Source organism: Tachyglossus aculeatus, chromosome Y4 (assembly GCF_015852505.1).
Source record: "Tachyglossus aculeatus isolate mTacAcu1 chromosome Y4, mTacAcu1.pri, whole genome shotgun sequence".
Classification (NCBI taxonomy): Eukaryota; Metazoa; Chordata; class Mammalia; order Monotremata; family Tachyglossidae; genus Tachyglossus; species Tachyglossus aculeatus.
Window position 1 is genome coordinate 13,035,184 of NC_052096.1, and position 26,228 is coordinate 13,061,411.

Consider the following 26,228-nt stretch of genomic DNA (forward strand, 5'->3'; position numbering starts at 1 on the left):
GCGGGGGCATAAATAGAGGCGCCGGGGTGGGGGTGGAGGGGGGGCGTCCCTCGGGGTCCGGCTCAGTCGTCGGGCTCGTCGTCGGACGGCGGCTCCCCGCGGTCGGACGGCGGGTCGTCCTCGTCGGAGGCGGGCGCGCAGGCCGTGTGGAACAGCTGCATCAGCTCCCGGAAACGCTGCGAGACCTGGGGCCGGGCGGGAGGGGCCGGTGGGCCGGACGGTCGCCCGGCCCGACCCCCCGCGGGTCCCCCCCCCCCCCCCCCGGCGGCCCCCCGCCAACCTCGGAGGGCGTCTTGTTGCCCAGCCGCTGGGAGACGGCGCTGAAGGTGTGGGGCCGGGCCCCCTGCTCCTGGCAGGCCGTGAGGATCACGCGGTCGGCCTCCCTGCGGAAGGGGGCCGGGACTCGGTTGGACCGCTCCCCTCTGTCCCGACGCCCCCCCGCCCTGCCCCCCGCCCGCATACCTGGTCCACAGGACCACCTTCTCGCCCGTGGAGCTGACTTTGATGTTCTTGGCGCAGACGGTGGCCGCCTCGGCCGCCCTGGGCGGGGGCTCGTCCCCCGCCGGTCCGGCCCGGTCCGCGGGAGACCCGCCCGCGGTGCCGGCCGCCGACCCCGGCGGGTCCCGATCCCCCCGGGCCTCCGGCGGCGGGCTGGGGGGCGGCGAGGGGGCCCCCGGCGGGGTTCCGGCCGGGCTCCCGGGGGCGCGGGTGTCGGAGGGCGGCGGCGGAGGACGCCGGGGTGAGGGGGAGTCAGAAGCCCGGGCATCTGCGGGGCAGGAGGGCCGGTGGTCAGCGGCCGGGGCCGGCATCCCAACCGGCCCCGCGCTCTCTCGGAGTCGGGGTGACCCACTCCGGGGTCTCACACCTGGGCAGGGCTCAGCCACCTTCCCTTCTTCCGCCACTTCTGCCTGCTCCCGTTCCTCCTCCTCCTCCTCCTCCTCTTCGTGGCACCGCGCCGTCGTCGCCGGGCCCACCGAGGCGGGGTCCTCGGCCTCGGGGAGGGGCCCGGGCCCCCGTGGCGGGCTCCCGCTCGGTCCCTCCGGGGGGTCCCTGGCCCTGCTCGGCTTCCCGTCAGCCGCCTGCCGAGACCAACGCCGACGTCCCGGTGGGCGACCCGGGGGGCCCGATCCCGTCCGTCCGTCCGTCCCTCGGTCCACCCGCCCGGCCCCCACCTTGGTGGGAGAGTGTCCGCGCCTCTTGGTCCTCCTGCCCTCGCCGCCGGGACAGGCGCCGTCCGGGGGTCCGACCGCCCAGTCCGGCTCCTGCGGGGGAGGCCCGAGGCTCAGCATGGCGGCCGGCCGCCCGCCCCCGCCCCTTGGCCGTCCCGGCCGCCTCGCCGGCCCCCCACCTTGTCGTGGTTCTGGACCCTGAGCTTCTTCCTCTTGCTCCTGGGCGGCGGGGGCAGCTTGGGGGGCTCCTCGTCCTCCTCCTCCTCGGGCAGCGCGACCTCCTCGAAGCCGTCGAACTGCGGGGGAGCGGAGAGGAGGGTGGGCGGGCGGGCGGAGGGGCGCGGGGGGGGGGGGGACGCGCCCCGGGCACCGCCGGCCCGCCCCACCTCGTATCCCTTCTCCTCGGTCCAGTGGACTTCCTCGAAGTCTTCCAGGCGGCTGGGGGCCGGGCGCAGGTGGTCGAAGAAGACGGAGAACTCATCCTGCAGGTGGTGATGCCCCTTCAGCAGCTGCCACATCTGCGTCTTCAGCTAGAATCAATCAATCAATCAATCAATCAATCAATTGTATTTATTGAGCGCTTACTATGTGCAGAGCACTGTACTAAGCGCTTGGGAAGTACAAATTGGCATCACATAGAGACAGTCCCTACCCAACAGTGGGCTCACAGTCTAAAAGGGGGAGACAGAGAACAGAACCAAACATACCAACAAAATAAAATAAGTAGGATAGAAATGTACAAGTAAAATAAATAGAGTAATAAATATGTACAACCATATATACATATATACAGGTGCTGTGGGGAAGGGAAGGAGGTAAGACGGGGGGATGGAGAGGGGGACGAGGGGGAGAGGAAAGAAGGGGCTCAGTCTGGGAAGGCCTCCTGGAGGAGGTGAGCTCTCAGCAGGGCCTTGAAGGGAGGAAGAGAGCGAGCTTGGCGGATGGGCAGAGGGATTGGGGGCATTCCAGGCCCGGGGGAGGACGGGGGCCGGGGGTCGATGGCGGGACAGGCGAGAGCGAGGTACGGTGAGGAGATTAGTGGTGGAGGAGCGGAGGGTGCGGGCTGGGCAGTAGAAGGAGAGATCAATCAATCAATCAATCAATCAATCGTATTTAGATTGTGTCGTAGAACCGACACACACAAGCGCGTGTGCCCGCGTCACCCCAGGGCGGGCGCAGCGAGACCACCCCCCTTCTGAAACCACTACCGCCGGCAGGCGCCCGGTTTCTCCGACCCCCCGCCTCTCGGGATTTCCTGGGCACGGGTTACCGGACCGGTCGGTTGGCACGATAACGATAACGCCGGCGTCCGTAGGTGCAGGGCCCTGCTCTAAGCGCTGGGGAGGCTGTCCCACACGGGTCTCGCGGTCTTAATGCCCATTTCCCGGATGTGGCCACCGAGGCCCAGAGAAGCGAAGCGACTCGCCCAAAGTCACGCAGCTGGCAACTGGCGGAGCCGGGATTTGAACCCACGACCCCTGACTCCGAAGCCCGGGCTCTTTCCACTGATGGAACGAGGATATCCTCACCCCTGCCGTCAAAGTGCCGGCCCACTGTGGGCGGGGAACACGTCTAACCGCCTCCGTCACGCTGCCCTCTCCCAAGCCCTTAGCGCAGTGTTCTGCACACGGTAAGCGCTCATTAAATCCGCCGCCTCGTTCTCCCGGGCATCTCTTCTCCGTCCCTTTCACCGGTGTCCCTTCGCCGTGGGCCGCGTGGCTCGGTGGAAAGAGCCCGGGCTTTGGAGTCAGAGGCCGTGGGTTCAAATTCCGGCTCCGCTGGGTGACTTTGGGCAAGTCACTTCTCTGTGTTGCCAACTTGTACTTCCCAAGCGCTTAGTACAGTGCTCCGCACACAGTAAGCGCTCAATAAATACGATTGATTGATTCTCCAGGCCTCAGTTCCCTCATCTGGAAAATGGGGATGAAGACTGAGCGCCCCGTGTGGGACAACCTGATTACCTTGTAATAATAATAATAATAATTGGCATTTGTTAAGCGCTTACTATGTGTAAAGCACTGTCTAAGCGCCGGGGAGGATACAGGGTGATCAGGTTGTCCCACGTGGGGCTCGCCGTCTTCATCCCCATTTTACAGATGAGGGAACTGAGGCCCAGAGAAGTGAAGTGACTTGCCCAAGATCACACAGCGGACCCCCTTCTAGACCGTGAGCCCGCTGTTGGGTAGGGACTGTCTCTATGTGTTGCCGACTTGGACTTCCCAAGCACTTAGTACAGTGCTCCGCACACAGTAAGCGCTCAATAAATACGATTGATTGATTCTCCAGGCCTCAGTTCCCTCATCTGGAAAATGGGGATGAAGACTGAGCGCCCCGTGAGGGACAACCTGATTACCTTGTAATAATAATAATAACTGGCATTTGTTAAGCGCTTACTATGTGCAAAGCACTGTTCTAAGCGCCGGGGAGGATACAGGGTGAGCAGGTTGTCCCACGTGGGGCTCGCCATCTTCATCCCCATTTTACAGATGAGGGAACCGAGGCCCAGAGAAGTGAAGTGACTTGCCCAAGATCACACAGCAGACCCCCTTCTAGACTGTGAGCCCGCTGTTGGGTAGGGACCGTCTCTATGTGTTGCCGACTTGGACTTCCCAAGCACTTAGTACAGTGCTCCGCACACAGTAAGCGCTCAATAAATACGATTGATGATTGCTTGACATGATGAGGATGATGGTATTAAGCGCTTACTACGTGCCAAGCACCGTTCTAAGCGCCGGGGAGATTACAAGGTGATCAGGTTGTCCCACGGGGGGCTCCCAGTCTTCATCCCCATTTTACAGATGAGGTAACTGGGGCCCAGAGAAGTGAAGTGACTCGCCCCAAGTCACCCAGCTGAGAATGGGCAGAGCTGGGATTTGAACCCCTGACCCCTGACTCCAAAGCCCGGGCTCTTTCCTACTGAGCCACGCTGCTTCTACACTGTATCCACCCCAGCGCTGGGAACAGTGCTTGGCACATAGTAAGCGCTTAACAAACGCCAATATATCATTGTTACTCTCCGCCTCTCCCGCGAGGCTCCAACTACCGGCTCGTTCCCCGCCGATTCCCGCGTCTCCGCCGTCTCCACGGGGGCCGGCCCGCCCGGGACCCGGCTCCTCGCCCGCGCCCGCTCCCCGGCCCGCAGCGCGGTGCCATCCTCGCCACCGCCCCGGCCAGTGCCATCACCACCGCCGCCGCCCCGCATCTCCTCCCCCTCGTCTCCGCAGGGGCCGGCCCGCCCGGGACCCGGCTCCTCGCCCGCGCCCGCTCCCCGGCCCGCAGCGCGGTGCCATCCTCGCCACTGCCCCGGCCGGTGCCATCACCACCGTCGCCGCCCCGCATCTCCTCCCCCTCGTCTCCGCAGGGGCCGGCCCGCCCGGGACCCGGCTCCTCGCCCGCGCCCGCTCCCCGGCCCGCAGCGCGGTGCCATCCTCGCCACCGCCCCGGCCGGTGCCATCACCACCGCCGCCGCCCCGCATCTCCTCCCCCTCGTCTCCGCAGGGGCCGGCCCGCCCGGGACCCGGCTCCGCGCCCGCTCCCCCGCCCGCAGTGCGGTGCCATCCTCGCGACCGCCCCGGCCGGTGCCATCGCCGCGGCCGCCGCCGCCCCTCATCTCCTCCCGCTCCTCTCCAAAGGGGTCGGGGGGGTCAGATGGCCCTTCCCTCGACCCCCCGGGCTGGCGACGGAGCCCCCGGCCCCCACCTCGGCGATCTCCTGGGGCACGCAGTCGGCGCAGCCTTGCAGCACTTTGATGATGCGCTGGTGGTGAGAGGGGTTCTCGGCGAAGCAGATCTCCAGCTGCCGCAGGAACTTGCGGCTCTTCTCGAAGGCCTGCTGCTCCTCGAACTGGGGCCCGACCGGCGGCGTTGGCGTCAGCCCTTCCACCCGGGACGTCGTCCCCCCCTCGCCCCAGCCGCCCCCCGGGCCCCCCGCGGGCGGCCGCCACCCACCAGGCCGCAGGCCAGGGCCTGGTCGGGCAGCAGGAAGGCGGCGAAGTCGCGCAGCAGCTGGGGCCAGGGCCGCAGCAGGGCCCGCAGGCTCCCGAACAGCTCCACCGCCGTGCTGCGCCGCGGGCTGGCCTCGAACTCGTAGATGACGCGCAGGAAGTCCTCGTAGCGGCCGGGGGCCGGCCCCAGGGCCTCCCGCACCCGCGTCAGGTAGGCCTGGGCGAAGGCCAGGTCCTTCTGCTCCCGCAGCGGGTCCCGCTCCAGGATGTCCTCGTCGAACAGCAGCAGCAGCTTGGAGGCGTCCTTGCTGGGCCGGCCCCGGCCCCGCCGGCCCCGGGCCCGGCGGCTGGCCCGGCCCCGCCCGGCGGCCTTGGAGGGCTCCCCGGCTGCCGGGGCGGACGGGGAAGCGGCGCGGCTCAGCGCGGGGAGCCCGGGATCCCGCCTCCGCCGCCTGCCCGCTGTGTGACCTTGGGGAAGCCGCTGCACTTCTCTGAGCCTCGGTTCCCTCAGCTGTCAAATGGGGATGAAGACTGCGAGCTCCCCCGTGGGACAACCTCATCACCTTGTAACCTCCCCAGCGCTTAGAACAGTGCTTGGCACATAGTAAGTGCTTAATAAATGCCATCATTATTATTATTCTCTGAGCCTCGGTTCCCTCATCTGTCAAGTGGGATGAAGACTGGGAGCCCCAGGTGGGACAACCTCATCACCTTGTAACCTCCCCAGCGCTTAGAACGGTGCTTGGCACATAGTAAGCACTTAATAAATGCCGTCATCATTATTATTACTCTCTGAGCCTCAGTTCCCTCGTCTGTCAAATGGGGATGAAGACTGCGAGCCCCCCCCGCGGGACAACCTCATCACCTTGTAACCTCCCCGGCGCTTAGAACGGTGCTTGGCACATAGTAAGCGCTTAATAAATGCCGTCATCATTATTATTATTCTCTGAGCCTCAGTTCCCTCATCTGTCGTCAAATGGGGATGAAGACTGCGAGCCCCCCCCACCGTGGGACAACCTCATCACCTTGTAACCTCCCCCGGTGCTTAGAACAGTGCTTGGCACATAGTAAGCGCTTAATAAATGCCTTCATTATTATTATTATTATTCTCTGAGCCTCAGTTCCCTCGTCTGTCAAATGGGGATGAAGACTGTGAGCCCCCCACCGTGGGACAACCTGATCACCTTGTATCCCCCCAGTGCTTAGAACAGTGCTTGGCACATAGTAAGCGCTTAATAAATGCCATCGTCATTATTATTCTCTGAGCCTCAGTTCCCTCATCCGTCAAATGGGGATGAAGACTGGGAGCCCCCTGTGGGACAACCTGATCACCTTGTAACCTCCCCGGCGCTTAGAACAGTGCTTGGCACATAATAAGCGCTTAATAAATGCCATCATCATTATTATTATTCTCCGAGCCTCAGTTCCCTCATCTGTCAAATGGGGATGAAGATTGGGAGCCCCACATGGGACAACCTGATCACCTTGTATCTCCCCAACAGTGCTTGGCACATAATAAGCACTTAGTAAATGCCATCATCATTATTATTATTCTCTGAGCCTCAGTTCCCTCATCTGTCAAATGGGGATGAAGACTGGGAGCCCCAAGTGGGACAACCTGATCACCTTGTAACCTCCCCTGGCGCTTAGAACAGTGCTTGGCACACAGTAAGCGCTAAATAAATGCCATCATCATTATTATTATTCTCTGAGCCTCAGTTCCCTCATCTGTCAAATGGGGATGAAGACTGGGAGCCCCCAGTGGGACAACCTGATCACCTTGTATCTCCCCAACAGTGCTTGGCACATAATAAGCGCTTAATAAATGCCATCATCATTATTATTATTCTCCGAGCCTCAGTTCCCTCATCTGTCAAATGGGGATGAAGACTGGGATCCCCACGTGGGACAACCTGACCACCTTGTATCCCCCCAGCGCTTAGAACAGTGCTTGGCACAGAGTAGGCGCTTAACACCCGCTATCATTATCGTTATTATTGGGGACGGGCGGAGGTCGGCGGGAGGCCCGGGGAGCGAGCGCCTCACCGGGGGTCACCCCGCTGGGCGCGGTGGCGGGGGTGGCGGTGGGCGAGGCGCAGGGCGACGGGGGTTTCTCCTGGGGGTCTCCGGGCGCCCCGGCCTCCTTCGGGAGCCCCTCCGGCCTGTCCCCCGCCTCCTCCTCCTCCTCCTCTTCCTCCTCCTCCTCCTCCTCCTCTTCCTCCTCTTCCTCGGGCTCCGAGTCGCCCTCCTCCGAGTCTCCGTCCTGGCCCAGCTGCCTCTTGGACGCCAGCCACGTCAGCTTCTCCATGGTCTCCTGCAGCCGGGACGCCCCCCCACCGGACCCCCCGTCAGCCCCGGGCCGGGCCCCTGGCCGGGCCCGGCGGAGCGGACCGGCGCCTACCTGCAGCTCGGGGACCGACAGCACCGACTCCTCGGAGGCCGACGACATCTCCTCGTCGTCCTCGTCCTGCGTGAGCTCGTCCAAGTCCTCCTCTTCCTCCTCCTCTTCCTCCTCCTCCTCCCCGGCCGTGCCCCGGCCCTTCTCCGGGCCGTCGGCGGCGCCGGGCGAGCTGCCCGGGGGGCTGGCGGGCTCGGCGGGCACGGGGGGCGACTCCCGCTCCCGTGCGTCCTCGCCCTCCTCGCCGGCCGCCTTTTCCTCCGGCTCCTCGGTCGCCCCCTCCTCCCGCTCTTCCTCCTCCTCCTCCCGCCCGCAGACCCCGCCGGGGGACACGGGTCCCGCCGGCGGGCCCCGGCCCTCCTCCCGCTCCTCCTCCTCCTGTCCCGGCCCCGCCGCCGGTCCCGGGGCCCCTTCGTCGGGGGCGACCAGCAGCGGGGGCAGGTCCAGCGGGCAGGGGAAGGGCGCGGGGTTGACCAGGAGGGTGGCGACGGGCAGGGCCGGGGTCACCGGCCGGCCGGGCCCGGCGTCCAGCGGTCGCAGGAGGCGCACGACGTTGACGGTGCCCGCCGGGACGGTCAGGAAGAGGGGCGCGGGCGGGGGCGCCAGGGCCGGCAGGCCGGGGGGCCAGGGCGGGGTCTTCCTCCCGCCGGCGGCGCAGGCCCGGCGGCCGGCCAGGGCCGGGAGCGGCACCTTGCCGGGCCGGGCGGGCGGCGGAGCCACGGGGGCCGCCTCGGCCGGCTGGATGGGCCGCGGGGGCCGGGCCGGGGCCGGCGGCGGGAGGTCGGGGGCCGGCGGCGGCGGCGGCTGCGGGGGGCCGGGCCGGATGAGCAGGGGCTTCAGGGCCGGGCAGCGCCGCTGGCGCCAGGCCCGGCGGGAGAAGCGGTTGGCCAGGGGCTTCAGGGTGAGGGCCAGGCGCTTGGGCGGGAGCAGCGGGTAGCGGCCGTCCGGCTCCGCGTCCGGGACGGACGGGCCCGCCGACTCGCCCGCCAGGCTCCTCAGCTCCTCCTGGATGGCCGGCAGGCTGGCCTGGGGAGGAGCCCGGGGGCCGGTCACCCACCCGGCCGGGCGCCCGCGCCTCGCGGTGGCCCCCCCCGCCCGCCCCCCACCCGGCCCGGGGGGCGGCACCTTTAGCCAGAAGGGGAGATGCTCCTCCTCCCTCTCCACGGGTGCCTTCCACTGGTCAGGCCGGAGGGCCTCGCAGCACTTGAAGAGCACGGGCAGCTGGCGGGTCTTCTTATAGTACTGCACCGGGCCGCCGGACACGTCGGGACCTCAGCCTCGCCCCCGAATTCCTGGCCCCACCGCCCGGCCACCCTCTTGCCAGCCCTCTCGCCGTCGGGGGACGATTGGGGACCTCTTCCCGGACTTCATCCCCTCGACCGGGTCCCGACGAGCCACCGTTGGGCTCCCGCTATCCCCCTCCCACCCCCACGTCGTTCCGGTGGTTGACCGGACTCTGGCTCCCTGTGGCGCTCAACGATTGCGGTATCGGTTAATAACCGGGGTGTTCGTTAGGCGCCGACGACTAAGCACGGGGGCGGACGCGAGCGAATCGGGGTGGACACGGTCCCCATCCGCCTTTGACCGATGAGGGAACCGAGGCCCGGGGAAGTCAAGCGCCTCGCCCGAGGTACCCAGAAGGGGCGGGGCTGGGATTCGAACCCAGGACCTTCCGACTCCCAGCCCCGGTCTCTATCCGGGAAGCAGCGCGGAAAGAGCCCGGGCTTCGGAGTCGGGGGTCGCGGGTTCAAACGGCCCGGCAGCGCCGTGTGACTCTGGGCAGGTCACTTCACTGGGCCTCAGTGATCCCAGCTGTCAGATGGGGATGAAGACAGTGAGCCCCCTGTGGGACCACCTGATCGCCTTGTAACCTCCCCGGCGCTTAGAACAGTGCTTGGCATGTAGTAAGCGCTTAATAAACGCCATCATTATTATTATTACCGTTACGCCAGGCCTGTCTTGCCCCCCAGGCCCGTCTCGCCTGGTCACCGGAGAGGGTGGGATGTGGGGAAGAGGGGACGCGGGTGGCAGGGGACCCCCTGAGGAACGAGAGCCCCCGAGGGGCGGGGAAACGGGGCCAAGGCGAGCGGGGGGTAGCGGGGGGCGGCGGCGGCCTCACTTTGATGATGTTGTCCGGCGCCCGATTCATGTTCAGGTTCTTGATCCTGACGGTCAGCTGGTGGGCCGTCTTCCCCGTCAGCAGGTACTTGCTGATGAGCGGCTTGGGAAACTCCGTCCCCTCGAAGTGCTTGAGGCCCAAGGCCAGCAGGCTGAGGGGGGGAGGGCGGAGGGGGTCAGGGTCGCGGGGGGTCGCGGCCCCCCGAGCCCCCGGCCCGCCTCCCCTTCGCACTTGTCCTCGGCCTTGGTGAAGAGGATCTTGTCGCGGGGGTTCTTGGCCTTGAGGGCGCAGACGGGGAGCAGCTGCGGGTACATGAAGACCCGGCGGGTGGCCAGGATCCAGGCGAGGCGCCGCGGCAGGCTGGGGTAGTCCGTGGCTGCGGGACAGCCCGCGGGTCAGCGCCCCGGGGCGCCCGCCGCCGTCTCCCCGCCCAGCCCCGGCCCCCGGCTCACCGCTCTTCTTGGCCGTCTTGCGGGGGCTCCAGTCGCCGTGGCCGAGGCCGTGGAAGTCGTCGATGAGCCGCGCGCAGCCCTCCAGGTTGCAGGGCTGGAACATCGTCTGGAAAGTCGGGCTGGACGGGCGGCGCAGCACCAGGGAACTCTGGGCGAACGTCCCCAGCTCCCTCTGCGGAGACGGGGGCCCCCCCGGGGAGCCCGGGCGCGCACGGGGACACAGACACGCGGAGAGGCGCCGCTCAGGAAGGGCGGACGGGTGGTTTGGCCCCCGTCCCCCTCCCCCGGGGCGTCTTCCGGCCCTGCCCGTCTCCGAGCGTGGACCGGAGAGAGCCGGGCCTCCCCTTCCGGAATCCGCCGGAGTCCAGCTCGCCCCCGCAAGAGGATGATGGTGGCATCTGTTAAGCGCTTACTATGCGCCAAGCGCTGGGGGGGGGGGGATACAAGCCCTACTGAGAGCTCACCTCCTCCAGGAGGCCTTCCCAGACTGAGCCCCTTCCCTCCTCTCCCCCTCGTCCCCCCCTCCATCCCCCACATCTTACCTCCTTCCCTTCCCCACAGCACCTGTATATATGTCTGTACATATTTATTACTCTATTTATTTTACTTGCACATATCTATTCTGTTTTACTTTGTTAGTATGTTTGGTTTTGTTCTCTGTCTCCCCCTTTTAGACTGTGAGCCCACTGTTGGGCAGGGACTGTCTCTAGATGTTGCCAATTTGTACTTCCCAAGCGCTCTGCACACAGTAAGCGCCCAATAAATACGATTGATGATGATGATGATGATGAAGGTGACCGAGCTGTCCCACGTGGGGCTTGCAGTCTTAATCCCCATTTTCCAGAGGAGGTAACTGAGGCTCAGGCAAGTGACTTGCCCAAGGTCACGCAGCAGACAGGTGGCGGAGCCGGGATTCGAACCCTGACCTCTGACCTCCTGTATATATCATCATCAATCGTATTTATTGAGCGCTTACTATGTGCAGAGCACTGTACTAAGCGCTTGGGAAGTACAAGTTGGCAACATATAGAGACAGTCCCTACCCAACACTATATACGTTTGTACATGCTTATTACTCTATTTTCCTTGTACATATCTATTCCATTTGTTTTATTTTGTTAGTATATTTGGTTTTGTTCTCTGTCTCCCCCTTTTAGACTGTGAGCCCACTGTTGGGCAGGGACTGTCTCTATATGTTGCCAACTTGTACTTCCCAAGCGCTTAGTACAGTGCTCTGCACACAGTAAGCGCCCAATACGATTGATAATGATGATGATGATGAAGGTGACCGAGCTGTCCCACGTGGGGCTCACAGTCTTAATCCCCATTTTCCAGATGAGGTAACTGAGGCTCAGAGAAGTGACTTGCCCAAGGTCACGCAGCAGACACGTGGCGGAGCCGGGATTCGAACCCTGACCTCTGACCTCCTGTATATATCATCATCAATCGTATTTATTGAGCGCTTCCTATGTGCAGAGCACTGTACTAAGCGCTTGGGAAGTACAAGTTGGCAACATATAGAGACAGTCCCTACCCAACAGTATATACGTTTCTACATGCTTATTACTCTATTTTCCTTGTACATATCTATTCCATTTGTTTTATTTTGTTAGTATATTTGGTTTTGTTCTCTGTCTCCCCCTTTTAGACTGTGAGCCCACTGTTGGGCAGAGACTGTCTCTAGATGTTGCCAACTTGTACTTCCCAAGCGCTTAGTACAGTGCTCTGCACACAGTAAGCGCCCAATAAATACGATTGATAATGATGATGATGATGAAGGTGACCGAGCTGTCCCACGTGGGGCTTACAGTCTTAATCCCCATTTTCCAGATGAGGTAACTGAGGCTCAGAGAAGTGGCTTGCCCAAGGTCACGCAGCAGACACGTGGCGGAGCCGGGATTCGAACCCTGACCTCTGACCTCCTGTATATATCATCATCAATCGTATTTATTGAGCGCTTCCTATGTGCAGAGCACTGTACTAAGCGCTTGGGAAGTACAAATTGGCAACATATAGAGACAGTCCCTACCCAACAGTATATACGTTTCTACATGCTTATTACTCTATTTTCCTTGTACATATCTATTCCATTAATTTTACTTTGTTAGTATGTTTGGTTTTGTTCTCTGTCTCCCCCTTTTAGACTGTGAGCCCACTGTTGGGTACTTCAGAGAAGTGACTTGCCCAAGGTCATGCAGCAGACACGTGGCGGAGCCGGGATTCAAACCCTGACCTCTGACCTCCTGTATATATGTTTGTACATACTTATTACTCTATTTTCCTTGTACATATCTATTCCATTTATTTTACTTTGTTAGTATGTTTGGTTTTGTTCTCTGTCTCCCCCTTTTAGACTGTGATCCCGCTGTTGGGTAGGGACTGTTTATTTGTTTATTTATTTTCCTTGTACATATCTATTCTATTTATTTTATTTTGTTAGTATGTTTGGTTTTGTTCTCTGTCTCCCCCTTTTAGACTGTGAGCCCGCTGTTGGGTCGGGACCGTCTCTATATGTTGCCAACTTGGACTTCCCAAGCGCTTAGTCCAGTGCTCTGCACACAGTAAGCGCTCAATAAATACGATTGATGATGATGATGATGATGATATGTTTGTACATACTTATTACTCTATTTTCCTTGTACATACCTATTCTATTTATTTTATTTTGTTAGTAGGTTTGGTTTTGTTCTCTGTCTCCCCCTTTTAGACTGTGAGCCCAATGTTGGGTCGGGACTGTCTCTAGATGTTGCCAACTTGGACTTCCCAAGCGCTTAGTCCAGTGCTCTGCACACAGTAAGCGCTCAATAAATATGATTGATGATGATGATATGTTTGTACATACTTATTACTCTATTTTCCTTGTACATACCTATTCTATTTATTTTATTTTGTTAGTAGGTTTGGTTTTGTTCTCTGTCTCCCCCTTTTAGACTGTGAGCCCGCTGTTGGGTCGGGACCGTCTCTAGATGTTGCCAACTTGGACTTCCGAAGTGCTTAGTCCAGTGCTCTGCACACAGTAAGCACTCAATAAATACAACTGATTGATTGATTGATTGATTTTATTTTGTCAGTATGTTTGGTTTTGTTCTCTGTCTCCCCCTTTCAGACTATGAGCCCACTGTTGGGTCGGGACCGTCTCTATATGTTGCCAACTTGGACTTCCCAAGCGCTTAGTCCAGTGCTCTGCACACAGTAAGCGCTCAATAAATACGATTGATGATGATATGTTTGTACATACTTATTACTCTATTTTCCTTGTGCTAGTATTCCATTGATTTTCTTTTGTTAGTACATTTGGTTCTGTTCTCTGCCTCCCCCTTTTAGACTGTGAGCCCACTGTTGGGTCGGGACTGTCTATATATGTGCCAACTTGTACTTCCCAAGCGCTTAGTCCAGTGCTCTGCACACAGTAAGCGCTCAATAAATACGACTGATGATGATGACGACTCCAAAGCCCGGGCTCTTTCCACCGGGCCACGCTGCTCCCTGGGAAGAGGAGGGCAGGGTCCTGACCCCCGTCCGCCCGCCCGCCCGCCCGCCCGCCCTCCGGCCCCTCTTACGAGGAACATCCTGGTGGTGGTGGCCTCGGCGTTCAGGCTGGGGTTGCAGCTGGCCAGGAGGTGAATCTGGGTCAGGAGCTGCACGTGCTGGGGGAGGAGGACCGACGGGGCCGTGAAGCGGCCCGCCGCCCCCCGGGGCCCCCCGCCCGCGCCCCTCCCCGGCCCCCCGCGCCCCCCAAACCTGCTGCATCTGCTGCTGGAGGCGGGCCCGCTGGGCGGCATCCAGGACCAGGGTCTGCAGGGCGCGCTGCCCGTGGGGCCCGGCCCTGTCGGCCTCCTGCTGCTGCTTGGCCGTCGACTTCTTCATGCGCAGCTGCTCCAGCAGCTCCTTCACCGTGCGGTGCTGCTCGCTGAGGAGGTTGGCCAGCGGCTCCTCGAACCTGGAGCGGCGGGCACGGGGGAGCGAAGCAGGGTAGGGGAGGGCGGGCCCGGGGGCCGACCCTCCGGCTCTTCCAAGCGTTACGCGGCTGCCGCGACGTCCCCCGTGGAGGAGCGAGGACCGGCCCCCGCTACTCCCCAGCGCCTTCTCTCCATCCCTCATCATCATCAATCCTATTTATTGAGCGCTTACTCTGTGCAGAGCACTGTACTAAGCGCTTGGGAAGTACAAACTGGCAACATACAGAGACAGTCCCTACCCAACAGCGGGCTCACAGTCCAAAAGTCCCGCCGGGGCCGCTCCCGCCTCCGACCCCGAGCCTCCTCCGGACTCGTTCCCGGCACCCCGCACTCATCCGTTCGTTCTTTCGATGTTGGGTAGGGACCGTCTCCCTGTGTTGCCAACTTGTACTTCCCAAGCGCTTAGTCCAGTGCTCTGCGCACAGTAAGCGCTCCGTACGATTGTATGAATGAACTGAGCGCTCACTGGGCGCAGAGCACGGTACGAAGCGCTTGGAAAGTCCAATCCGGCGACAGAGAGAGACAGTCCCGGCCCGTAACGGGCTCACGCGCCCCGCCGTTCGGGGGGGGATGCCTTTCTTCCCGTGCCCACCCCTCGGTCGGGGTAAAACCTCCCGGCTCCCGGATCGGCGCGTGGCTGTAGCTGGCCGGACGGACGGAGACGGACTCTCCCGTCCGCGTCCCGCCCCTCGGCGGCACCGCTTGGTCGGAGGGGGCGGGGGCGGGCCCAGCAATTTCTCTCCCTCCCTTCCCAAACCGGCGCGGCGGGGGCTGGGGACGCCCGGTCCCGTGAGGAGGGGGCAGAGGCGGGGCCGGCGGAGGGGACGGGACGACTCACCGCAGGGCCTGGGGGGTGTTGAAGTCGGGACGGGACTCGGCGGGGCCGTCCTCCTCCTCCTCTTCCTCCTGCCCCTCGTCCTCCACGTGCGGGAAGCCCATCTCGTCCTGGAACTGTCGGCGGGGCGGTCAGCGGGCCGGGGCTCCCGGTCGGAGCCCTCCCGCGCCCGCCCCGGGACACTCACGGTCTCGAACAGCTCCTCCATCAGCTCGTTCACTTCCTTTTCTGGGAAGGGAGAAACGGTCAGGGGCCCGGGGCCCGCCGCGGCCCGCCCCGGCCCGCCCCCGCCGCCCGGCCGGGGAGCGCACGCACTGGTGATGCGGACGGCCCGGTCGTTGCGGAAGTCCTCCGTGTCCGGCTCGTCCAGGTCCTCCAGGAAGTTGTACTCGGGGTCGTCGTCGTCGTCGTCCCCCTCGTCTGCGGGGCAGAGGGCTCCTGCTCCGCCCGAGTCCCCCCCGACCGCCCCGGGGCCCCCCTCCGCCCCCCGGTCCGGGCCCCCCCGGCGGCCGCACCCTCGTTGCCCACGTCGTCGTTCATGAGCCCGCCCAGCCAGGCCTTCCAGTCGTCGTCGTCGGCCGTGCCGGGGTCGTACATGTCCGGCGTGATGTCGGGCGCCTGCAGCTCCGCCTCCAGCTGCCCCAGGGGCACGTCCTTCAGGGGCATCTTGGAGCGCGTGCGGAAGGCGATGAGGCTGTCGTCCAGGGGCTGCGGGCAGCGGCCGGGAGGGAGCTCGGCTCAGGGACGGGGCCACCCGCCGACGCCACGCCTCCCCGGGCCGCGGTCCCCCGGCTCCGAGGGGAAAGCGAGCCCCCATCCCCGCCTCCCGCCGGGGACACAAAGGCTGGTGACCTGGAAGGAGTCGGGGCAGAGGGGGCCGAGCGCCAGCTCCTCGTCCACGGCGTGCAGCTTCTCCATGAAGGCGCTGTCCTTGCTGGGCCGGGGGCGCGGCGGGGGCGGGGGCGGCCCCATGGGCACCACCTCCACGCTGATGTGTCTCACGGGCGTGGGTGGGGACGCCTTCTCCGCCTGGGATGGGTGGGGGGGGTCACGGGGGTGGGGGCCCTTTCCCTCTGACCCCTGACCCCTGACCCCAGCCACGTCCGGCCTGCAGCCTCCGGACTGCCCAGTTAGAATGATCAAAATAATGGTATCTGTTAAGCGCTCGCTACGTGCCGAGCACCGTTCCTGAGCACTGGGACAGATACGGGGTAATCAGGTTGGACAGACCCTGCCCCACGTGGGGCTCACCATCTTAAACCCCATTTTACAGATGAGGTGAGAGAGGCACGGAGAAGCCCGGCTGGGGCTCTCGATGGGGCCCACAGCCCGGGGCGGTTGGCACGGCGGGGGGCCGGCCGCGGGGGCTCACCTCGGGCAGCACCCCTCCCTCCTCGTCCGTCTCGGTCATCTCGGAGGACTGCCTGGTCCGAGATCGCTTGGCCCCCCGGGGAGACGAGGCCGTGCTCTCCACGTCACTCTCCAGCAAACTCTGCGGGCGACGGAGACGTCAAGCCACCGAGCGATCGCGTTTACTGAGCGCTTACCGTGTGCGGGGCACTGTACCGAACGCTCGGGAAGAGTACAGAGCGACAACGGGACGGACGGCTTATTCATCCCCGCGGCGCACGTCCAAATTTGTAATTTATTTATTGACGGTAACGTCCGCCTCTCCCTCTGGACGGTAAGCTCGTGGTGGGCAGGGGGTGTGCCTCTTGTATTGCTAAACCGTCCTCTCCCAAGTGCCTAGCGCAGCGCTCTGCACACAGTAAGCACTCAATAAATACGACCGATTGACGTTTCCTGCCCGCGATGAGCTGTCTAGAAGGGGAGACGGGGCAGGCATTCGTGTAAATAAATAAAAAACCAATATGGACGTGAGTGCTACGGGGTTGGGCTGGGGTGGTGAGGGGTGAATAAAAGGGGGCATTCATTCATTCAATCGTATTTATTGAGCGCTTACTGTGTGCAGAGCACTGTACTAAGCACTTGGGAAGTCCAAGTTGGCAACATATAGAGACGGTCCCTACCCAACGTTCATTCATTCTTTCAATCGTATTTATTGAGCGCTCACTGTGTGCAGAGCACTGCGCTAAGCGCTTGGGAAGTACAAGTTGGCAACATATAGAGACGGTCCCTACCCAACATTCATTCATTCATTCAATCGTATTTACTGAGCGCTCACTGTGTGCAGAGCACTGCACTAAGCGCCTCAGAAGTCCAAGTTGGTAACATATAGAGACGGTCCCCACGAGCAGGGGACACAAAGGAGAGGGAGGAGAGGAAAGGAGGGCTTAATCAGGGAGGCCTCTTGGAGGAGATGGGCCTTCGATACGGCTTTGAAGGGAGGGAGGGTCATTTTCTGTCGGACATGAAGAGGGAAGGGCGTTCCAGGCCAGAGGCGGGATGCGGGTGGGAGTTCGGGGGTGAGACAGAGGAGACGGAGGTACGGTGAGGAGGTTGGTGTTAGGAAGCAGAGTGGGCGGGATGGGTTGGAGAAGGAGAGCAGCGGGATGAGGTAGGAGGGGGGCGAGGGGATCAAGGGCGCTAAAGCCGACGGAGAGGGGCTCCGTTTTGACGCGCAGGAGGATGGGCAACCGCGTGGTCCTTGAGGAGCGGGGAAACACGGACCGAACGTTTCTGTAGAAAAACGATCCAGGCAGCAGAGTGAAGTATGGACTGGAGAGGGGAGAGAGAGGAGGACGGGAGGTCAGCGAGGAGGCTGATACGGTAATGATCATCATCATCATCATCAATCGTATTTATTGAGCGCTTACTATGTGCAGAGCACTGTACTAAGCGCTTGGGAAGTACAAATTGGCAACATATAGAGACAGTCCCTACCCAACAGTGGGCTCACAGTCTAAAAGGGGGAGACAGAGAACAAAACCAAACATACTAACAAAATAAAATAAATAGAATAGATATGTACAAATAAAATAGAGTAAAAAAAAATATGCACAAACATATATACATATATACAGGTGCTGTGGGGAAGGGAAGGAGGTAAGATGGGGGGGATGGAGAGGGGGACGAGAGGGAGAGGAAGGAAGGGGCTCAGTCTGGGAAGGCCTCCTGGAGGAGGTGAGCTCTCAGCAGGGCCTTGAAGGGAGGAAGAGAGCGAGCTTGGTGGATGGGCAGAGGGATTGGGGGCATTCCAGGCCCGGGGGAGGACGTGGGCCGGGGGTCGATGGCGGGACAGGCGAGAGCGAGGTACGGTGAGGAGATCAGCGGTGGAGGAGCGGAGAGTGCGGGCTGGGCTGGAGAAGGAGAGAAGGGAGGGGAGGTAGGAGGGGGCGAGGTGATGGATGGACAGCCTGGAAGCCCAGGGTGAGGAATTTCTGCCTGACGGACAGGTGATCAAATTAACGTGGTGGCGGTTTGGATGGCGAGGGAAGCGTGGATTTTAGCGATGCCGTGAAGGTGGGACCGACAGGATTGAGTGATGGGTTGAACACGTGGGTTGAAGGAGAGGAGTCAAGGTTTAGGCCACGGTTGTGAGACAGGAAGGCAGACGGTGCCGTCTACAGTGACGGGAAAGTCAGGGGGAGGACCGGGGACAGGGTGGGAAGATAAGGAGCCCTGTTTCGGACGCGTTAAGCTCCAAGTGACGGGAGGACACCCAAGTAGAGATGTCTCGAAGGCAAGGGAAAACGCGAGACGGCACAGAGGGAGAGAGATCAGGGCTGGAGATGTGGGTATCATCCGCGTAGAGGTGGTAGTTGAAGCCACGGGGGTGGATGAGTTCTCCAAGAGAGCGGGTGTAGACGGAGACTAGAAGGGGAGCCGGACCGAACCTTGAGGGACGTTCAAAAGTTAGCGGGTGAAAGGCAAAGAAGGAGCCCGTGAAGGAGACCGAGAGTGAACGGCCAGAGGGCTAAGAAGTGAACCATCAGAGGACAGAGTCAGTAAAACCAATCTGGGAAAACGTTTCCAGGAGGAGGGGGTGGTCGACGGTGTCGAAGGCAGCTGGGGGGGTCGAGGAGGATTAGAGAGGGTGGCGTGGAGGATGACGGTTTGGTCGTGAAGGGAAGGTAGTTTGGGTACGGAGGCTAAATGGGGCACGATGACAGGGAGACTTGAATGGGGTCAGGAGATGGGAGGTGTCTGTGGAGAAATACATGAGATTTACAGGGAGGAGATGCGGGCGAGAGGAGGGTGAGGAGGTTGTGGCCAGAGAGATAGCGGTCAGCACCCACCCCTCAGTAAGGCCTTCCGGCCCCAAGCGACCCCGTTCCTGCTGGGAGAATCTGGACGCTGCTCACGCTCTTCCACCCCACCCCGCGTCGTTAACGCACACCGTCCCGCCCTCCGACTCTCCTCGGATGTCCCGGCCCGGAATATCCCACAACCCTGACTCTTCCCAAGCGACCCGGCACGGATCATCCCCGCACCTCGACCCTCCCCTCTCCATCCCTGATTCTCCCCGCAGTGAGCCAGCAGGGACCACCCCACATCTCTAACTCTCCCCTGTCCTTCCCCGCCTCCCCAAGTGACCCGGCCTGGGCCTTTCGTCTGAGGGTCCGTCCAACGCTCGCCCCCTCGGCTTCCCCGGGGGAGCTCCCCTCTCCCACCCTCTGGAGAAGACTGGTTTCCTCCTATCTGTCCTCAACCCGCCCCCCCCACCCAGGGCTGTTGGATTCGGGGGGCAGCCACTCCGGGAGGGTCCCGTCTGCCCGCTCCGGGGTCCGGGGTCAGCCCAGGGTCACCCCACCTCCCGCCCGGCCGGCCGACCCCTGAAGCGGTCGGTGAGCGCCTCCTCGATGCGTGTCCGGGCCGCCCGGGGCCCCGGCTGACCTCTTCGGCCGTCTCGTCCTCCTCCTCTTCCTCCGGCTGGTACTCCTCGTCCGACGAGTCGTCCTCGTCCAGGTGAATGTCGACAAACTGCGGGGCCTGGTGGGCGGATGCGGCGGGCACGGTGGGACTCCGGCGGCTGGCCGCCCGCCGGAGAAGGGCGGGAAGGGCAGCGGGCACGAGTGGGGCTCGGGGAGCTGGGGCGCGAGGGAGCCGGACGGGGACGGCGTGTAGGTGAGGGAGGTTGCTCAGTGCGGGAATTCAAGCCCGGTGGGGTTCTCCGCCCCGTGGAATGGCTTACATGTGGGGGGCTTCGTGCTCAGGCCTCGGCTGTAACTGACGGGATGGGGTGGGGCCGGGAGGGATGGGAGGCAGGGAACGGGCCCCAGCCTGAAACAAGTGGGCAGGAAGGGGCCTGGGTCGGACCCCGGGGTGGCAGAGAGGTAGGAGAGACCGAGGGTCCCGGGGCGCCGGGGGGAACAGACCAGAGGCCCCAGCCTGAAACAAGTGGGCAGGAAGGGGCCTGGGTCGGACCCCGGGGCGACAGAGAGGTAGGAGAGACCGAGGGTCCCGGGGCGCCGGGGGGAACGGACCAGAGGCCCCAGGGCTCTGGGAGAGACGGAACAGGGGCTTGGGGAGACAGACCAGGGGTCCCGAGGTGATGGGGGAGAATACCTAGGGGTCCCGGGGTGTTGGGGGGGAAGTAACCAGGGGTCCCAGGGCGCTGGGTCGCACAGACCAGGGGTCCCGGGAAGCTGGGTTGGTGGGGGAACGACGGACCAGGAATCTCGGGAGAGATGGACCGGGGTTTTCGGGGCGCCGAGGAGGACCAGACGCTCACCTTGGTTCCCTGGGCTTTTTTCATCGGTGAGATGTTCCAGGTGGGAATCACCTGCGGGATCGGAGGGCTCAGTCCTTCCAGGGTCGGCGGAACCAAGGAGCGTACCCCCACGACCCAACTCCTAACCACCGCCCAACCGCCCCCCGAGGCCGGGACCCTCGGGCGGCCCCCGCTGAGCCGGGCCCAGGGGCGACGCCGTCACTCACCACTCCTTTCTCCACGACCTCTTTCAGCTTCGACCGGGTCATCTTGGGCTCCTGGCAGACAGGGGGGCACGTGCCAGTGGGGGACGGCTCTCTGGGCGGCGGGCCCCACCCCTTCACCCCACCGTGGGATGGGAACCGGGGAGGGGAGAAGGGCACGGGACAGGGATGGAACCAGGACGGGGGCGAAAGACAGGACCCAGGAACGGGGGACAGAGAATGGGGCGGGGGCCCCAGACTGACAAACACAGGCCGGTCCGTCCCCGCCGCATCGCTGATGGCCGCCTTCATCATGGCGACGACGTGCTCGTTGGTGATCACCTCCTGCGGACACGACGGGGACACGAGTCGGCCTGGGGGGCCGGAGCCCCTCGTCGGGCGGACGGCACCTGTGCGCACGTCAGCTCACGCGTACCGGTGTCCACAAACGTGTCTGTCCCCGCCCGGGGTGGTAACAATTTACTCTATTTATTTTATTTTGTTAATATGTTTTGCTTTGTTCTCCGTCTCCCGCTTCTCGACTGTGAGCCCACTGTTGGGTAGGGACCGTCTCTGTGTGTTGCCAACTTGGACTTCCCAAGCGCTTAGTCCAGTGCTCTGCACACAGTAAGCGCTCAATAAATGCGATTGAATGAATGAATGAATGAATAACGCTGGGACTCCCATCCAAGTGGGCTCTGCCGGGAGAGGCTTCGCCAGCCGGAACCCAGGACCCGGCCGCCTCCATCCGCCCCACCCCTTGAGCCCCCCCAGTCCCTCCCGGACTCCCCGCTTCCCTCCGCTCCCCCGGTCCCTCCGCACCTCCCCCCGAACGGCCCCAACCCTGCTCACGTGCAAGATATTGCGCACGTTGACAACGGTCAGGTTGTGCTGCTTGGCTCCATCCTCCAGGGTCCGGTCCAGCGTGGCGTCCCTCCTCGGGTCATCCGGCTGCGGGGCCCTGCCCTCCGGCCCCTGCCCGTCGCGCTTCCGCTTGGTTGCCCGCTGCTGCCGCCGCCGCCGCCTGCCACCCTCCTCGCCGCCCTGCTCCTCTGCGTGCCACCGGGAGACCGGGGTGGAGGCATCAGCACCGAAAAGAAGGGCCCGCGTCCACCCGTGCCCGCCCGCGCCATCCGTCCGTCAAACCCCAGTCGCTCCCGCCCTCGGGGCCCAGGGCACGGGCCCCGCCACTGGGAGATACGGAGCCTCCCCACACCCGCGTGCGCTCCGGGACCCGACTCTAGCCGGTTGACGGGGGCTTTGGACGGCGGGAGAGGGGGCTTTGAGCCGGGCCGGCCCGGACTCCTACCCATGGGGATGAAGAGGCCCACGTCCTCGGGCTCATCCTCGGCCGCCCGCGACGGCGTCCCAGGGGGGTCCCCGGCGCAGGGAGGCGGTGCTCTCCGGGGCTCCCAACCCAGTGCTCCGGGAGGAAGAGGAGGCTGCTGCCCTGAGAGAGGGAGAACCCATGGCACCACCAGGCCTCGCGGACAGAACCCAGCTCTCGCACGGTCAGGAAGGGACCGTTCGACATCCCCGATGACCTCCGGGGATTCGGCACGAAGCTTCCCACACCCTTGGCTCTCCCCTGTCCGTCACTGACACTCTCCCCCAGTGACCCAGCCTGGACCGTTATCCCATCCCCCCGGACTCTCCCCCAACACGGTCCATCCCGTCCCGCTGACTCTCCCCCAGGGACCCGGCCTGGACCGCCTCGCCCCCCGCGTCCATCCCCTCTCCATCCTTGCCTCTCTCCCCCAGGGGCCCCGGCCTCTGTCGGGGTGTCCGGTTGCCCGGCCGCCCACAGGGCCGGAATCCCTCCGCCCGTCCCGCCATCGACCCCTGGCCCACGTCCTCCCCCGGGCCTGGAATGCCCCCAATCCCTCTCCCCATCCGCCCAGCTCGCTCTCTTCCTCCCTTCAACGCCCTACTGAGAGCTCACCTCCTCCAGGAGGCCTTCCCACACTGAGCCCCTTCCTTCCTCTCCCCCTTGTCCCCCTCTCCATCCCCCCATCTTACCTCCTTCCCTTCCCCACAGCACCTGTATGTATGTTTCTACGTATTTATTACTCTATCTATCTTACTTGTACATATCTATTCTATTTATTTTATTTTGTTAGTATGTTTGGTTTTGTTCTCTGGCTCCCCCTTCTAGACTGTGAGCCCACTGTTGGGTAGGGACCGTCTCTATATGTTGCCAACTTGTACTTCCCAAGTGCATAGTACAGTGCTCTGCACACAGTAAGCGCTCAATACGATCGATTGATTGATTGATTGGAAGGAAGGTTTCCTGCTATTTGTACTGCGACTCTGCCACCTGGCAGCTCCCCCGGAAGCCCCTGGCTTCGGACGGCGGGATGTGGGGAGCCACCAACGTTGGTCCGCCCTACGCCCGGCCCCATCCAGCCAGTCGGCCATCCCGCCCACCTCTCCCACCATCCTTCCGGCTCTGCCACGGCCTCCGAACCCGCCCGGCCTCCCCCTCACCTCCATCCTCCTTGGTGCCAACCAGGTCCTCACGGCTCCCCTCGCTCCTTTCCCAGAGGGGCTCCGGGGAGAGGCAGGGTTCCCCTGGGGGGTTGTCGCCGCCGCCGCCGCCGTCGCCTTCGGGACAGGCCCCGTCCTGGGCGGAGCAGGGGGCCGCGGGGGCCGGCAGCCCCTCGCCGGGGTCAGGGTTCGAGGGAAGCTCCGGCCGCTGGGGAGACCCCCCTGCCGAGAGGGGGGCCGCTCGCCTCTTCTTGCAGGGCAGCATATCACACGGGGGGCGTCCCCAGGTCCTGCCCCATCCTGAACGATCTGGGAAGGGGCGGCGGGGGTCAAGAGGGGAGACAGACAATGAAACAAAACATGTGGACGGGCGTCAAGTCGTCAGAAAAAAGAGAATTAAAGCAAAATGTACATCATTAACAAATAAAATAGTAGATACGTCCAAGTCAAATAAATAGAGTAATAAATCTACACAAACATATACAGGTGCTGTGGGGAGGGGAAGGAGGTAGGGCGGGGGGATGGGGGCGGAGACGAGGAAAATAATAATAATAGTAACAATAATGGCATTTGTTAAGCGCTTACTATGTGGCAAAGCACTGTTCTGAGCGCTGGAGAGGCTACAAGAGAAGCAGCGTGGCTCAGTGGAAAGAGCCCGGGCTTTGGAGTCAGAGGTCATGGGTTCGAATCCCGACTCCACCAATTGTCAGCTGCGTGACTCTGGGCAGGTCACTTCACTTCTCTGGGCCTCAGTTCCCTCATCTGTAAAATGGGGATTAAGACTGAGCCCCACGTGGGATGGCCTGATCACCCTGTAACCTCCCCAGCACTTAGAACGGTGCTTTGCACATAGTAAGCGCTTAATAAATGCCATCATTATTATTACAGAGTGCTCAGGTTGCCCCACGGGAGGCTCACAGTCAATCCCCATTTTACAGGTGAGGGAACTGAGGCCCAGAGGAGTGAAGTGACTTGCCCAAAGTCACCCAGCTGACAAGTGGCGGAGCCGGGATTTGAACCCATGACTTCGGATTCCCAAGCCCGGGCTCTTTGCACTGAGCCACGCGAGGAAAAAGAAGTCTCCACCTAGGGGGTCTCCAACCTCCTCCATTTATTTATTCAGTTGTATTTATCGAGCGCTTACTGTGTGCCGAGCGCTGGACTAGGCGCTTGGGGAAATCCAATCCAACCATAAACAGGGAAAGCATTCACACCTCCAGTGCCCCCCCAAGAGCGACATCCCCATCCGCCCAGCTCGCTCTCTTCTTCCCTTCAAGGCCCTACTGAGAGCTCACCTCCTCCAGGAGGCCTTCCCACGCTCAGCCCCTTCCTTCCTCTCCCCCTCGTCCCCCCTCCATCCCCCCCATCTTACCTCCTTCCCTTCCCCACAGCACCTGCATATATATATATATACGTTTGTACATATTTATCACTCTATTTATTTTACTTGTACATAATCAATCAATCAATCGTATTTATTGAGCGCTTACTATGTGCAGAGCACTGTACTAAGCGCTTGGGAAGTACAAATTGGCAACACATAGAGACAGTCCCTACCCAACAGTGGGCTCACGGTCTAAAAGGGGGAGACAGAGAACAGAACCAAACATACCAACAAAATAAAATAAATAGGATAGAAATGTACAAGTAAAATAAATAAATAAATAAATAAATAGAGTAATAAATATGTACAACCATATAACATATCTATATATAACATATAACATATCTATTCTATTTATTTTATTTTGTTAGTATATTTGGTTTTGTCTCCCCGTTAGACTGTGAGCCCGCTGTTGGGTAGGGACTGTCTCTATATGTTGCCAATTTATACTTTCCAAGCGCTTACTACAGTGCTCTGCACACAGTAAGCGCTCAATAAATACGATTGATGGTGATGATGATGACATCCATCCTCAACCAGTCGCCGCCCCCTCCCCTCCCTCTCGATTCCCTCCCGGACCCCATCAATTTCGCCTCCTTCCCTCTGGCCCTTCCCACTCATCCCCCTGAAGACCTTTTCTAGACTGTGAGCCCACTGTTGGGTAGGGACTGTCTCTATATGTTGCCGACTTGGCCTTCCCAAGCGCTTAGTACAGTGCTCTGCACACAGTAAGCGCTCAATAAATACGATTGATTGATTGATTTTCTCTCACCGCCCCCCTTCCGCTTCAGCTCCTAGGCCACCTACCCCAATAACATGGCCTGGTGGCGAGGGCACTTGTCTCTACACTGGGAAGCAGCGTGGCTCGTTGGAAAGAGCCCGGGCTTTGGAGTCAGAGGTCCTGGGTTCAAATCCCGGCTCTGCCAATTGTCAGCTGGGTGGCTCTGGGCGAGTCACTTCACTTCTCTGGGCCTCGGTTCCCTCATCTGGAAAATGGGGATTAAGACTGGGCCACCTGATCGCCTTGTAACCTCCCCAGCGCTAAGAACGGAGCTTCGCACGTAGTAAGCGCTTAATAAATGCTATCATTATTATATCACCCCAGCACTTAGAACAGTGCTGGTGTTGGGTCTCAGTTGGTGGCTCAGTGGAAAGAGCCCGGGCTTTGGAGTCAGAGGTTATGGGTTCAAATGCCGGCTCCTCCAATTGTCAGCTGTGTGACTTTGGGCAAGTCACCTCACTTCTCTGGGCCTCAGTTACCTTCAGTAACTGAAGAGGAGAGTAAGCAGCGTGGCTCAGTGGAAAGAGCCCGGGCTTTGGAGTCGGAGGTCATGGGTTCGAATCCCGGCTCCACCACAAGTCTGCTGTGTGACCTTGGGCAAGTCACTTAACTTCTCTGAGCCTCAGTTACCCCATCTGTAAAAATGGGGATTAAGACTGTGAGCCCCACGTGGGACAACTTGATCACACTGTATCCCCCCCCCCGGCGCTTAGAACAGTGCCTTGCACATAGTAAGCGCTTAACAAATGCCATCATCATTATTATTATTATTATTCACCTGTAAAATGGGGATTAAGACTGTGAACCCCAAGTGGGACAACCTGATCACCTTGTATCCTCCCCAGCGCTCAGAACAGTGCTTTGCACATAGTAAGCGCTTAACA

The 26,228-nt window shown here is 61.6% G+C and overlaps 1 protein-coding gene across 1 annotated transcript; it reads right to left on the reverse strand.

Annotated features, from left to right (window-relative positions):
• Window positions 1–21: 21 nt before the first annotated feature.
• On the reverse strand, window positions 22–25,854 carry GON4L (gon-4 like). Its single transcript, XM_038768502.1, has 32 exons — window positions 25,824–25,854; window positions 23,180–23,488; window positions 21,909–22,142; window positions 21,545–21,744; window positions 20,957–21,037; window positions 20,717–20,767; window positions 20,511–20,561; window positions 19,673–19,768; window positions 16,248–16,367; window positions 15,728–15,904; window positions 15,391–15,583; window positions 15,191–15,295; window positions 15,063–15,103; window positions 14,879–14,991; window positions 13,823–14,021; window positions 13,642–13,728; window positions 10,082–10,253; window positions 9,861–10,005; window positions 9,630–9,780; window positions 8,636–8,752; window positions 8,291–8,536; window positions 7,514–8,248; window positions 7,159–7,426; window positions 5,117–5,499; window positions 4,869–5,012; window positions 1,556–1,699; window positions 1,349–1,465; window positions 1,173–1,262; window positions 866–1,079; window positions 463–766; window positions 281–383; window positions 22–185 (listed from the first exon to the last, which is right to left on the reverse strand). Exons 2-32 carry the CDS (start codon window positions 23,442–23,444, stop codon window positions 63–65), a joined length of 5,469 nt encoding a protein of 1,822 aa, XP_038624430.1. The 5' UTR covers window positions 23,445–23,488; window positions 25,824–25,854; the 3' UTR covers window positions 22–62.
• Between the last annotated feature and the right edge of the window lie 374 nt (window positions 25,855–26,228).